The sequence below is a fragment of the Phyllostomus discolor genome, chromosome 8 (assembly GCF_004126475.2).
Source record: "Phyllostomus discolor isolate MPI-MPIP mPhyDis1 chromosome 8, mPhyDis1.pri.v3, whole genome shotgun sequence".
Lineage (NCBI taxonomy): Eukaryota > Metazoa > Chordata > Mammalia > Chiroptera > Phyllostomidae > Phyllostomus > Phyllostomus discolor.
Window position 1 is genome coordinate 813,187 of NC_040910.2, and position 13,585 is coordinate 826,771.

The window sequence follows — 13,585 nt, forward strand, 5'->3', positions numbered from 1 at the left end:
CGGGGGAGGGGAGGCCGGTGGCCGGGGTTCCCCATGACTGAGTCTGCTTTGGTCACGTTTAACATACACCTACTTTTCCCGTCGGGTTTTCTCCAGTTGGATGAAGCAAGCTTTGTATCAGAGGTAAACACCCAAACTCAGATTCCTGTTTTGATGCTGCTGTGGCTTTTCCATGCTGTCGCTGGTGGGTATTTGGGGGAGGTCTGTGCGGGAGATGTCGGCTGGGACTCCTGACAGGTTCAGGCGTGTGTCCACGGCTCAGTGCCGGGCTGCGGACTGTCCTCTCCTCACGCCTGTCCCAGTGGCAGGCGCCGGTGGAGGGCAACATGGACGGGAGCCTCGCCTGCGGTCTGTGCAGGGAGAGTGCGGACACCAGACTCGAGCTCCCAGGCGGCAGGGCGCCCCGGACACCCCGGCAGACCCTGCTCCCCCCGCAGACCTGGGCGGGCGTTTCCGAACCCGGATGCAGGGGGGGGAGGCTGTGCGGTGAGGAACGGTGGGGAAGGCTGCGTGCTCGCTCGTCGCGGGGTGCCGTCCGCCTGGAGCCGTCACTGAGCCGGTTTTGTTCTGAAGGAGTGACCTGTCCCCCTGGACGTGCAGAGCAGACACGCCCCTGGGGCGCCCGCGTCACTGAGCGAATCTGCACTGTGACTGATTTGGTGCGCGTTGGCCTGACTTCAGAATATTGTCACTGCACAGTGTGTGGAACTGCTTTGCACCTGCAGTTCTGTTCTGAGGAAATTTAATACCTGAACTATTTTCAAGACCCCGAATCAGACGTTTTTAGCTATCACGTTGGCTGTAACTGGTTTTTATAAGTAATACCCGTGGGGCCGATCTTCCTCCAAGTGGGACATTTTAGTTTAAATAATATGTTCCCATGAATTTTTAAAAGTTTAACGAAAGAAAGTAGAATCGAATGTTCAAATATGTTGTATTTTCTGTAATATGTTTTTGGAAAAATTTTATAAAAATTCAGTTTTTATCCATTGAATCATGTTGTTGAACCCTGCATTTGCACAACAACCGGAAAGATAAAGAGCGCAGTGCTGCTGGGGGCAGGTGATGGGACACAGGGGTCTCGGGGTGCGTGAAGGATCTCCGGTGGGGACTGCGGACGGTCCTCTACAGACGCCACCGTCCACTCGTGCCCGGGGCGTCACTGTCCCGAGCCACGTGGAGGCGACTCTCTGGGAGCAGAAGGTGCTGTGTGTGCTGAGTGGCCTGACCTGCAAGTTCAGGTTCTCCTCGCCTGCGTCACAGGAGCAAACACACACACGGCCCTCCCACATCCGGGCACCCTGCACCCCGGGGTCCTGCGCTCCAGTATCCCCTGCACTTGCCAACCTGAGATGAAAGCTTTAACTGATGCCCCCCCGCCCCGCCCTTGGGTGATGCCCGTCACTCAGAAGAGGAGGCTGGATGGGGAGCGGGTTTCCTGGCGGCAGGGCGCTGTGCCCTCCGGCCCTGGACTTGGGCAGGGTCCCCCGGCCCCGGGGCCTTTCTCCGTGTGTTGAGGTGTCGTTTTGGGGGTTTGCTTCGGAGCAGCACGCAGGCGAGCTCAGGAGCTCAGGGCCCCTGGAGCAGGGCCTGGATGGAGCTGGTCAGACAGGTTTGCCCGTTGGTTCACGGGGAGCCGGGGGCCGTGCATGAGGTGGGGGGGGGACAAATGCCAGTCTCGGGCTGCATTCCCCTGGCTCTGAAGACCTTCTTGTAGCAGGGGCCGGTGTGGGCGTGGGGGCCGGTGTGAGGGGGGGGGACCGTCGGGGAAAGCGGGGAGGACTGGGGCTGAGCAGGTGCGGGGGGAGCGGGAGGAGGTGGGTGCCCGCTGGGTGTGGGCCCCGCGCAGGCCAGAGCTGCTGGTGGGGGCCCAGAGTGTGGGGCGGGGTGGGGTGGGGACATAGGCCCGTGCCTTCAGCACCTAGGAGGGAGGCCACCCCGCGGGCTGCCCAGCATCCGACGGGATGCTGGACACGGGCTGCGGCTGCGGCTGCAGCTGCTGGGGGTGGGGGTCAGTCGCCCGCAGGCTGGCAGGTCTCTCGCTGTGCGTGCTTGTCCGCCGAGCGCTCACCTCGAGGGCCACACACAGGGCGGGGGACACGGCCCTCAGGAGTGACCTCTGACACCACCCCGCGACCTTACAGGCCCCTCGTCCCGCCGCTGCAGCCCGCACCCTGTCAGTGGTGGGCGTGTCTTCCTCGGACCCGCTGGCCCGTCGGGCTGTGCCTGACCCCCCACCTGCTCTGGCCCCGGGCACCATGCGCTGACCGTCCACATGCTGGCCGGTGCCACCCCCGCTGACCGCCCCGTCCCGGCACTTCACGGCCACACCAGCGCCTCTTCCTCGGCCGGGACCCCCCACCCTCCACCTCTCAGCCATCAGATACCGGGCCCTTGGGCCCTCTGGCCCCCGCCCCTCAGGCTGGCCTTCCTGGTCCTGTCCTCCCCCGAGGCCCCGTCTGCCCAAGACGGCATCGGCCCGGGGGGCCCCGGAGGGATGGCCCCCTACTCTCCCGGTGCTTGTCCCCGCCCCCCCCCGTGGTTCGGTCCCTCGGGCCCCCTCTTCCTCCCGTGTCCGAGTCCTCAGAGGAGGCCTCCCTCCGGGAGAGCACGAGCTCCCAGGGGCCCTGCCCGGGAGGCAGCAGGCGCCCAGCCCGAGGTTTCTCAGCCTGTTGTGCTTCTGTCCTCCGGGTTTTCCCAAACCCGTGTCGTGTACACGCGCTCTTTCCTCCGCTGTAAGTGAAATGTTCTGCAACCGGGTGCTGGTCCCGGGAGACGGAACGACCGCCGCATCCTCGGTCACCTTCCGCCAGTGAGCAGAAGCGCCGTCTGTCGGGGGCCCCTTGCGGGCCCTTCGTGATGGAGTCGCAGCCGGCGGTAGGGCCCCCTCCCGTCCCCCTGGGAATCCCAGGAGGCGGGCACCCAGGTCCCGCCGACTCCGGCTGAGCACGGTGGTGACGGATGGCGACATGCACTCCGCCTTCCCTTGGTGTTCGTGCCCGAGGGTCGGTCTGCCCGAGGGCCCCCCCCAGCAGCTCTGGAGGGGTCTGCTGGGACCCCCCCCACCCCCCGAGGGCGAGCCCCTTCTCTGTGGGGGGCTCCCGGCTGCCTCTGCAGAGGGCGCCGAGGCCCCGGGAGCGAGGCTTCACAGCCTCGAGTCCGGGGGAGAGGGGAGGGGACGGACGCTCAGGCTGACGTGGACCTTTCACGAGAAGCGGGGTCTGACCGGCGGTCATTCACCAGCTTCAGACGGTTCTCGGGGCCCCGGACAGGTGGCCGCGCTGCTGGGGTTCCCAGGCTTCTCCGGCTCAGGCTGTGGACGCACGTTCTGTTCCGACTGTGAAACTGCGAGGAGCACACAGAACCCAGGGCTCCCGCCCCCTCCTGGCCGCTCCCTCCCCTCCTCCTGCCCCCGCCTGCCGTCCAAGCTGACGCTTCTGTCCCTGCCTCTGGGAGGGGGCTCAGAGGACACCCCCGTGATTACAGAGTGGGGGGCTGGGGAGGGGGTGGGGACTGGGCTGCTGTGTTCAGGTGGTCCTGCCCGAACGCGGGCCCGGGGTGCTTCCCACCTGCCGGCCTCTGGGCCCTGCCTCTCTCAGCGGCTCCGCCCGGGGGGTGCACAATGCGGACGACGGAGGGTTTGAGCCAGACGTGTGGTTGCCTGGCCCGTGTCGTGCGCACCTGTAGCCCGTGAGGACCGAGTCAGCCGCCAGTCAGGAGGCAGCCCGCTGCGGGGCGGAAGCTGCCGTGGAGCCAGACACACGGTGGCTCCCTTCTCCGTCTGCTGTGACGCTCGTGCAGAGGTCGAAGCAGGTCGTTGCCGAGCGTTCTCAGACACGGCTGTTTGGATTTGCGTGCCCCGGACTTCCAAAAGACCCACCTGCTCTCTGTGACGTGCGGGGTGGCCGCACGGCGGCACCTGTATCGGGAGCAGGCGGGAGACGCCGGCTGACCCCCCTGGGGAAGCCCGTGCTGGTCCGGCCGCCAGCGAGCCACCAGGACCACCGGCCGTGAGAGGCGGGTGGCCCCCGACGCCAGGCCTCTCTGCAGGTGGAGGGCTTTTCGTTTGCAGCGGGGACCCTCGTTTATTTCCTGCCTGAGCACACACGTTTAGAAACGCTTGCCACTGTTTTGTAACGACGACGGAGGTACCCGCGTGGACGTGTGTACGCTGGGTTCGCGAGGCGGCGGCCACCTGCAGCAGCCCTGCCGGCCGGCGTCACCTGCGGCACCGGGTGCACCCCCGGGTGCTGCGAGGACCCAGCGCCCCGCTTGTCCCTGCACAGGGAGAAGGGGCCTCTGGGGCTGCACTGCCAGTGTCCGCAGACCCCCGGTCCCCCAGGCTTCCCCTTCTGGGGGGTGACCCCGCTCCTCCGCGGCTCCCAGTCGGAGCCTCTGGGTGTGATGCTGTCGCCGTGGCTGCCTCGGGTCCCCAGGGGGGGCGTCCTCTCCCGGCCCCTCGTGAGGACTCGGGGGGAGCCACCGGGGGAGGGTCTGCGGTTCCGCGGGTTGGTTGTTGGTCGTGCTGGGCCAGATGTTTTCGGTCTGAGAGCACATTGGAGACATTGCGAGCAGCTCGGTTGGTGACTCGGACGTTGACGAGGCCGAGGCGAGGACTGCAGGCCCTGCAGCCGCTGCCGGTTCAGGGGAGGGTGTGGCTTGGAGCAGGACTCAGAGCTGGGCCGTCGGTGGTCCCCGCCTCCCAGTGAAGGTGCGGAGAAAGTCCCCCCTCCCCCACGCGGGGGCTTGCGTCCCGGGAGGGCTGGGGGCACTCTGCCTGGGTCTGCTCCCTAGCCGCCCCCTGAAATGCCGGTGAGAGATGGGACAGGCCCCCAGGAGACGCTGTGAGGCAGGCGTCAGCATCGCGGGGTCAGGGGGGCAGATGGCGGCCGGAACCCGGGACTCACAGCGGCCGGAGTGTGGCCCCTGAGCGTTTCCTCGTGTCTGGGGGAAGGGTGAGATCTCGGCCCTCGCACAGAGTTTTCACTGTTTACGGAGTGTCCCTGGGTCCCGGGTGCGAGGCTGGAGGTGGAGTGGGAGCGGGGACCCAGCACCCGGCGGGGAGGGGGGGCGCTCTCACGCAGAAGCCACACCTTCTCGCTCCTGCCCGCGCGTCTGTGGGTCCGTCCCCGCCCCCCGTGCATCTGTGCCCCCCGAGAGTCTGAAGACTGGGTGTGCGCCGGACCCCGAGCCGGGCCGGCAGCCCTCGTCCCGACCGCCTCCCCTGGCGGCTCTGACGCTGGCTCAGGTGGGTGGGTCGGCGACCCTCGCTGCGGTCAGCCCGGCCACCTCCCGCGGTGGCAGAGTGCCCGGCTGCCTGAGGCCCGGAGACGGTCTCAGTGCAGGTGCGCGGCACTCCCTGCTCCGTGTTTGTGACCTGAGCTCAGGCCGCCGTGTTTCAGTTGCCGACTGGGCACTCGGGGGTGTGCAGGTGCTCACAGGTGTGACAGGTGCGGGGGCCGGTGGGGGGACCCCTGGTGTGTGGGGGATCACACACACGTTGTCAGTGCCCGTCCCCACGGGCACCTCGTTCCAGGGCCTCGCGCACGATGTCGGCGATTTAAACAGCATCAAAGGGGAACGGCCTGAGGAGACGCCCCAAACGCACAGTTTACACACCTTGACATTTATTTTCGTTATCTCCGGGTGACCTTGAGAATACTTGACAAACACAGTGGTTTCCCCATCAGTTTACCGTGAAAGCGTGGCGTTGCTCTGGGGGAGGCTGGGAGGTGCGGCTGGCCCCTGTGCTCCGCCCTCACGGGTGTGCCTGGGAGGCCGGGGTGGGGCTCTGGTCGGGGCTGGGGGTGGGACGGGGGAGTGGAGCAGGGTGTGTGCCCATCCTGCCCACGGCTGTGCCCTGCGCTCCCTGCCTGCAGGCGGGCGGGGAGCTCTCACTCAGCCCCGTCTGCTCCAGGCCTGCATCCTGGCCGCCCCTCGGGGCCGGGGGTGTGTCAGAATCTCAGTTGGGGTCACGGACACGGACCCCCACCGCTTCTCCTGGAGAGATCGTGGCAGTTCTCCTGGACACGCGTGTCCGGGAGCCGTTCCCCTCGGCGACAGGTCTGTGCACTCAGTGGTGGGCACAAGGGGCAGTGCCCGCCCGGCCCCTGTTGGCCCGCCCTCCTCTCTGTGTTCTCGTTTTTACCTTATGTCCACCGACGACCCGGAGGCCGGGGCCAGCCGTCGCCGGTAAGCGGGGCGCGGCATGTCTGCCTGGGCCGCACCGCAGCTCAGAGGCGTCTGCGGAGAGGAGCGCGGCGGCCGGTGGGCCCTGCGGGAAGCGGTGCTCGTGCGTGCGCCAGGTGGCAGGGCCGTGCGCGGCCGAGGACGGCGTGGTGGGCGCTCCCGGGGCGGCGCTGGGAGCCCCGGCTCCCTCAAGGGGCCGCGGGCCCCGGTTCCCTGCGGTGGCAGCTTGGCCTGAGGGATGTCGAGTTAGTAACGGAACGTTTTCCATCATCTGTCAGACGACTGTGGTCGACGGAAAAAGGCAACAGACGGAAGTTGTGGCCCTGGCTGGTGGGACTCAGTGGACTGAGTGCCGGCCTGCGAACCAAAAGGTCATGGGTTCGATTCCCAGTCAGGGCACAGGCCTGGGTTGTGGGCCAGGTGTGGGTTCGGGGACCCCCTGGTCCCAGCGGGAACTGGGGGTGTAACATGCCCCGCGTGGGAGGGGCAGGTGTCTGCAGACTGGCCGGCCTGCGGTCTCGGTGGCCACGTGGGGTCTCCCAGGGCCGAGTGTTTCTCCAGCGTCCCTTTCCTCTTCCTTCGCTGCGAGTGGACGGAGAGGGGGTTTGGGAACGGCCGCCCCCCGTTCCTGGCTGAGGTCTGACCCTCGCACCTGTGACGGGGCAGCTGTTTCTGCCCCGTGTGGACTCAGTGGGATGGGAGGGGGCCCCTGGCCCATTGCGGGGGTGCAGGCCAGGCTGTGGGGCCACCGGCTGGCCCACGGGCCCAGGACGGTCTGGTCTCATGAGGTCCCTCCTGGTCCGGCGCCGGGGTGGGTGAAGGGCAGACAGAACAGTGGACCCCCTGTGGGTGGCCCAGCTCTGGCCCCAGCAGTCGGCTGGAGGGGCCTGTGGCCGACGGGCGTCAATCATGACCTCGTCCTCCTTCCGCTGGTTCGGCCAGCAGGAGGCCGAGACTGGGGGCCTCCGAGGGCTGGGCTTCCGTCCCCGCCCCCCCTGGCCAAGACTCACGTGTGTGGCCAAGCCCGGCATGACAGAGGCCGGGGCACGTGGTCTCGGTGGCTCTGGCCGTGAGCCAAGTGAAAGTGAAGGCTCCGTGGCCGGAGACAGGCGCTGGGGCGGTGTCCGGCCGGCAGGGCCAGCGTCCTCCTGTGGGTTTCTGGGCCACGTGCGTGGTGCCCTGCCGTGAGAGCGAGCGAGCGAGCGGCAGGGAAGGGGAGACGCCCCCCGCCACCCCTGCTCAGGATGAGTCACCGGGACAGTCCAGGGCCCAGCGGTGGCGGAACCAAGCTCAGTGCCTGGAGCGGCCGAGGCCGCGGCTGTGACGCGAGCTCGCTCTCCCAGATGGAAGGGAGAGCGAGGCTGTCGGTGGCGGTTCTTGGGGTCGGGCTGCACGTCCTGGGTCGAGGTCAAGGCCGCGCACTCTGGGGGCCTCGCCAGCCCTTGCGACGCGCGTAGGCAGCGGCGGTGAACCGGCCGCCGGCCTGGGCTGAAACCTCCACCTTTCAGGAGCTGAGGTGGCAACGCGGAGGAACAGACGTTCAAGTTTACGTTGGTGCGAGGGCACCAGTCCCGGTGCCCGGCGAGTCTTGGCTCTGCCGGGCGGTCTTCCCGGGGCTCACGCCACGCGGAGGGAGAAGCAGTCACTGTAGCCGTGTTCACGGGGGCTGGGGGGTGGGGGGAACATCTGGCGGCGGGTGGGCCTGGTGTGCTCGCTCACGGGACCCCCAGTCCGGGGGGGGCCGGGCTGCGGGCTGCCCTTCCCCCTCCCAAGAGCCGGGCGGTCTGTGCGGACGCGGCTCAGCGCTGGGGTTAGCTCTCGTTCGAGCAGTCGACCCGGGGACACCGGCCGTCCAGAGCCCTGAGGTTCAGGTGCCGGTGCTGGTGGCGTTCACGTGCCATAGGCTTTACTGCCGCACGGTCCTCGATCCCGCACCAACTGGGTGAACTGTGTGTGGGGGGAGGGTGTGATGGCTCTTCCACGTGGGGCCGGGGCCCCACGTTGTCAGTGAGCAAGGAGATGGAAGCAGCCAGGGGCCTGTGGCGTTGGACTCTGGTGCTCGAGAAAGTGGGGGAGCGGAGGGACCCGCAAAGGAAGCCGAGTGCTCCCGGTGGCGAACTCCTGGCGGCGCGGGGGGAGCTGCCGTCTGAGCGAAGGCCGTGGGAGTCTGCCGCTCTGGAGTTCAGAGCCCCCCCCCACCCCCCCGCCCTGGGGCCTTGCAGGGACCACAGTGGCGGTCAGGGTGACGGAAGCAGGTTGTCTCCTTGCTCGTCCTGTGAGGCCCCGTCGGTCCTCGAGCAGCGGCTCCCATGGGTGTCGGTGTGTCTGCAGTGAGGCGCTGCTGCCGCCGCCTCTCGGGCCCAGCGCCGGCTCGTCCACCGAGGGTCCGGGCTCTCCCGGGTCCGGGGGCTGGAAATGTGACGTGTTTACAGTTCGACCTGTCGTTTGCCCACCATTGATTTATTTCTCTTTCTTTTTCTTTCTAGGTTGCTGGCCGGGCTTGGGTGCTGAGCAGGTATGGCCATCGGAGCTGTGTTTTCCGGTGGTGGGTGTGGTGCCGCCGGGGTGGGCGGTCAGCGCGTGGCGATGCGGGAGCCGATACTGCCTTCGTGAGGCGTGTGGGTCGGCTGCGAAGTGAAAGTGTCCGGTTACTTGAGACGCTGCCGCTGAGGCCTCTGTGTGTCCGGGGCTAGTTCGTCGTGTGGAGGTGGCCGGCGCTGTGTCAGGTGGGGCAGGGTGGGGCAGTTGGCACCTGCCGGCCCCCCAGGTGGGATGTTGCTTGTGCAGTGATGGCGGACGACAACACCCGTGAGGGTGGGAGGGCGTCAGCCGGCTCTGGTGTTGGGACCGGCAGCCGGTGAGGGTGGGACAGGCACCCCGCACTCGCTTCCTGGGACCAGCTGTCGGGGGCCCCTTCCGGGCGCTGCCCTGGCTGCGTCTGCAGGGGACTTGGGCTGGGACAGAAGGCGGACACGCTGCCGGTGGTCTCCCTGCGGGCAGTGTCTCTTGTAGGAGGGCCGCCTGAGACAGTCCCTCTGTAGCACAGCGTCCGTCTGTCCGTAGCCGGGCAGGGGGCTGCCGAGATGCACAGGTTGTTAGATCAGAGGAGGGGCACACGTCCCGTCCTGCGCCCTGGACCGGCGTTCGCTTCCGTGAAAGGAGGGGAATGCTGCTCTGTAGCAGCTCCTCCCACCGGTCCCCCAGGGAGCCCTCTGAGGCCCCTGCAGGTTCCAGAGCTGTGAACCTGCCACCCGGGCCGGGCGCCCAGACGACCTTGCAGGACGGGGCTGAGGGCAGCGGAGGCGGGCGCTCAGGGCGGCAGCCTGCAGGGGGCGGTGGCGAGGACGCGTCTTGCTCAGGGTCACCGTGTGTCGTTGCAGCGATGGCGTCCTGCCTGCCGCGCCTGGTGCTCCTGTGTGCCGCTGCCCTGGGGGCCGCGGCCGCCGCCAAGATCATCGTGGTGCCGCCCATCATGTTTGAGAGCCACATATACATCTTCAAGACGCTGGCCTCCGCCCTGCATGCGCGGGGCCACCGCACGGTCCTCCTGCTGTCCGAGGGCCGCGACCTGGCGCCCTCGCCGCACTACGGGCTGCGGCGCTACCCCGGCGTCTTCAACAGCTCCGCCTCCGACGCCTTCCTGCAGGCCAAGATGCGCAACATCTTCTCGGGGCGGCTGACGGCCGTGGAGCTGCTGGACATCCTGGAGCAGTACACGCGCAACTGCGACCTGGTGCTGGGCAACCGCCCGCTGCTCCGCGCGCTGCGGCGCGAGCGCTTCGACCTGCTGCTCGTCGACCCCAACGACATGTGCGGCTTCGTCATCGCGCACCTGCTGGGCGTGCGCTACGCCGTGTTCTCCACCGGCCTGTGGTACCCGGCCGAGGTGGGCGCCCCCGCACCCCTGGCCTACGTGCCCGAGTTCAACTCGCTGCTCACGGACCGCATGAGCCTGGTGCAGCGGATGAAGAACGCCGGCGTGTACCTGGTGTCGCGGCTGGGCGTCCGCCTGCTGGTGCTGCCCAAGTACGAGCGCATCCTGCGGAAGCACGGGCTGCTGCCCGGCAAGTCCATGTTCGACCTGGTGCACGGCTCCAGCCTGTGGATGCTCTGCACCGACGTGGCGCTGGAGTTCCCGCGGCCCACGCTGCCCAACGTGGTCTACGTGGGGGGCATCCTCACCAAGCCGGCCGGGCCGCTGCCCCAGGTGAGGCCCCTGCGCGCCCCGGGGACCCGAGCCGGCAAGCGGGTCCGCGGTCAGCGTGGGGTTTCAGAAGGGGCGGGGTTGGTGGTTCGATGCCAAATGCTGCCAAGGGGGGGCAGGACACAGAGACCCCCGGGGTCCCCTTGTGGGGGGTCCGCGGTCCTGGGGCCCTCCGTGGCCTTGCCCTCAGCACGTCCGGCACCCGGGGCTGTTCGGCCGTGGGCTCAGGCCGGGCTGCAGGGACTCTCGGCGGCAGTGCCCTCCCTGGACCGTGGGCAGAGAGTCTGAGACGCTTCGTGCACGTGAGTGGTTTGGCCTCAGTGAGACCCGGCCCAGACAGGCCTCTGCGTCCAGGTGGTGCCGCAGATGCCGTGGTCAGAAGCCACGTGGACGGGGCCACGTGGACGGAGCTCTTTGCTCGCATCATGACAGCTGCAGGCTGAGTTCAGCCGTGAGCTGCACTTCCCCTCCGAGGCCGGAGGGGGCCCCTCCAGGGTCTGTCCAGGCTGCGCCCCCTCTCTGCCCCTGCTGAGCTACACATGCCACGTGCACAGTGGCCGTGGTCTGGCTGCTCGGGGACTTGCTGGGCCCACCTGGAATCCTCAGCTGCTGTCCCCCCTCCCTCCTGGAAAGTAGCCCAAGCCCAAGTAGTGGAATCCCTAGACCCGGGTCGTGGGAGCAGCCATGAGGCTGGTCGGCCGAGGCCCCTGTTCCCTCACCGTCACTTGGGTGCGGTCTGACGGCGTCTCTCCTGTGGCTGGGGCATCGTGGGAGGTGGCACTTCATTTCTCGTGTGGTTTCTGGTTCGACGCCGGCTTCCCTGCGCTGGGCTCCCTGCCCTCCCTCCCTCCCTGTGGGCACTCCGTGGTGCGGCTGTCCCCACCGAGACGCACCTGCGTGAGGACACGCCCCGTGCACAGCAGGAGAGCCGTCCCATGGTCCCGCGCGCGGGCAACCCTGGCTCAGGCCGCGTGCAGGCCCCCCCACAGGGACCTTCTCAGGGACCTGCCTCCCTCTCCGGGGTGCCTCCTGCTGGGGGTTTGGGTGCCGAGGGCTGCGGTGCCCCTGCTGGTGTCTGACCCGGTGAACCGTCCTGTGGGGGCCTGGGCGTCGACGAGTTTCTCCAGGGCCCGTGCTGTCCTCGGGCCCCAGCCTGGACACCGGGGTGACCGGCCAGTGGAGGCCTTGGTCCGCTCTCGCCAGCAGCAGCTCGGTGGGGTGGTCACCCGCGGGTGTCGTACAGGGTGGGCTGCTTCCCAGGCGTCTGCAGATGACTGGACAGTGGGATTGGATCGGGCCTCCCAGCCCGCAGGGAGGGGCCGGGGGACTTTCTGAAGACGCTGCCTGAGCTCTCGAGGGTCTGTTCCCCTCCGTTCCTCTCCCCGGCGGGAGCAGGGCCTGTCCCTTCGTGGGCCCCACTGCAGGAGGGTCCGAGTCTGAGAGGCTGGGGAGGAGCTTGGGTCTCGGGGGGCTGAGTGGGGTGGTCTCGGGGCTCGGGCCCCGGGCCCCGGAGAGGTGCTCTGTCGGGACCGCGGCACCTCCTGCGGCTCCTCCCCGCCCGTCTCCACGGGCACGCGTGGGCAGCGAGCTCTCTCTGACCCGTCTGACGTCAGAGGCCGAGAGGCCGCCGAGAGGACGCCACGGGACGGAGGGGTGGAGCCGTGGGACCCCGTGTGCCTTGGAGGGTGGGCCCTGCGCGCCAGCTGGCACCCCGGGCCCCGAGGACGAGGAGCTGACTGGGGGTGGCCGCGGTGGCTGCGTCTGGATCGTGGGGACCTTCGTGGGCACATGGGCAGCTCGTCTCCCTGGTCAGGCCGTCCACTCTGGGCTGCCCCGGGCTCGCCGCCAGCCTGGCCAAGGGCGGAGGCACGCCGGACAGAGTCCCGGTCCTGGCATGGTCGCCGTCAGAGCCAGCTAGTGGGGTCCTGTCGGTAGGGAGGCCCGTCACCGGCTCCCGCTGGACGGGGGCCCTCGGGCGTTCCGCGGGAGCCGTCCCAGCGCTGGGTGTCCCCACGAGGGGGGAGGGCCGCACCGCGAAGGCCAGCGCTGTCACCTGAGACGAACCGGCCACAGGCCGGTGTCTCGTGGGTTCCCCCGGCGGCACCGTCAGCCCCGGTGGCTCAATCTCGGCCGCGCAGCCACCTCTTGGCCTGACAAGCCGCACCTGGACGCGGGGCCTGGGGAGGCCGCCCGGGACTGCAGGCCGCGCCGGGCACTGCTCCCCGCACGGGCGGGCGTCCTCCTGTGCCCTCGGTTTGCGTTGGTGCCGCTCCGGCCCCGGGCGGCCTCCCAGCTGTGCCCCTGTGGTGAGTCAGGGCAGCTGCTGTGTCCCCGCTGAGGACGTCACTGTCCACCCCCCTCGGGGAGAGCCAGCGGTGTCCACTGCGCACCTCGGCAGGGACGGGGCTGCGCCCGTCGCGCAGGAGACCTGGGTGCCCAGCCTGAGCGTTGTACCCTCCCCCTGAGGCCGCAGGTGCCTGGGCGTCTCCCTTCTCCCAGCTTCACAGACGCCTGTGACTCGGGGCAGCTGGGACACGGGACAGAGACGGGTGAGACGACAGAGGCAGAGGTCGGTCGTCTGTCCTTGGCTGGAACGGCCTTGGGGACACGGGGCAGCTGGTTCCGGGGACTCGCACCGCTGGGCGGGGGGCGGGGGCAGGTCAGGCTGTGAGTGGACGGAGGCCGCGGCCAGGGCGCGTTCCTGCCGTCCCTCTCGGGGACACGGGACGGGCGCACGGCTCCTCATGGGGCTCCTCGTGGGGCTCCTCACGGGGGCTCCGCGTGTGACTGCTGCTCCTGCAGACACCTGTGCCCCTCGCAGCCGAGCTCGGCCCCCGAGTGCCCTGCTCGCTCCCAGAGTCGGCGGCAGGCCCCGTGGTTGCTGCTGTGGTCACTGCCAGCCGGAGGCCACGGCAGTGCGGGCGCCGCCTCATGCTGGACTCCCCGGTGAGAGCCACGGTGCCGTGGACACAGCGCCGTCTCTGTCTGGGACACGCCGACACACGAGCTTCGCCCACCGGAGCCTGCGTGACGGAGCCGTGGTGCCGAGTGTGTGCAGGGGCGACCCGGACGAGGCGTGTCGGGGGTCTCACACCCGCCGGGTCGTCCCCAGCGGGGCCCGGCCGTCGTCAGCCTGTGGGGCTCGCACGTGGCCTCGGCGGGTCCTCCGCCCGCTCTCCCCTCGTTCCGTTC

At 68.8% G+C, this 13,585-nt stretch overlaps 1 protein-coding gene across 1 annotated transcript in view; it reads left to right on the forward strand.

Annotated features, from left to right (window-relative positions):
* The window catches only part of UGT8 (UDP glycosyltransferase 8), a 29,426-nt gene that overhangs the window by 4,350 nt on the left and 11,491 nt on the right, over positions 1-13,585 (forward strand). The window contains exons 2-3 of the mRNA XM_028520531.2: positions 8,676-8,704; positions 9,570-10,396. Of these exons, the coding sequence (XP_028376332.1) occupies positions 9,572-10,396 (825 nt within the window). The 5' untranslated portion in view covers positions 8,676-8,704; positions 9,570-9,571. The remainder of the gene's footprint in view (positions 1-8,675; positions 8,705-9,569; positions 10,397-13,585) is intronic.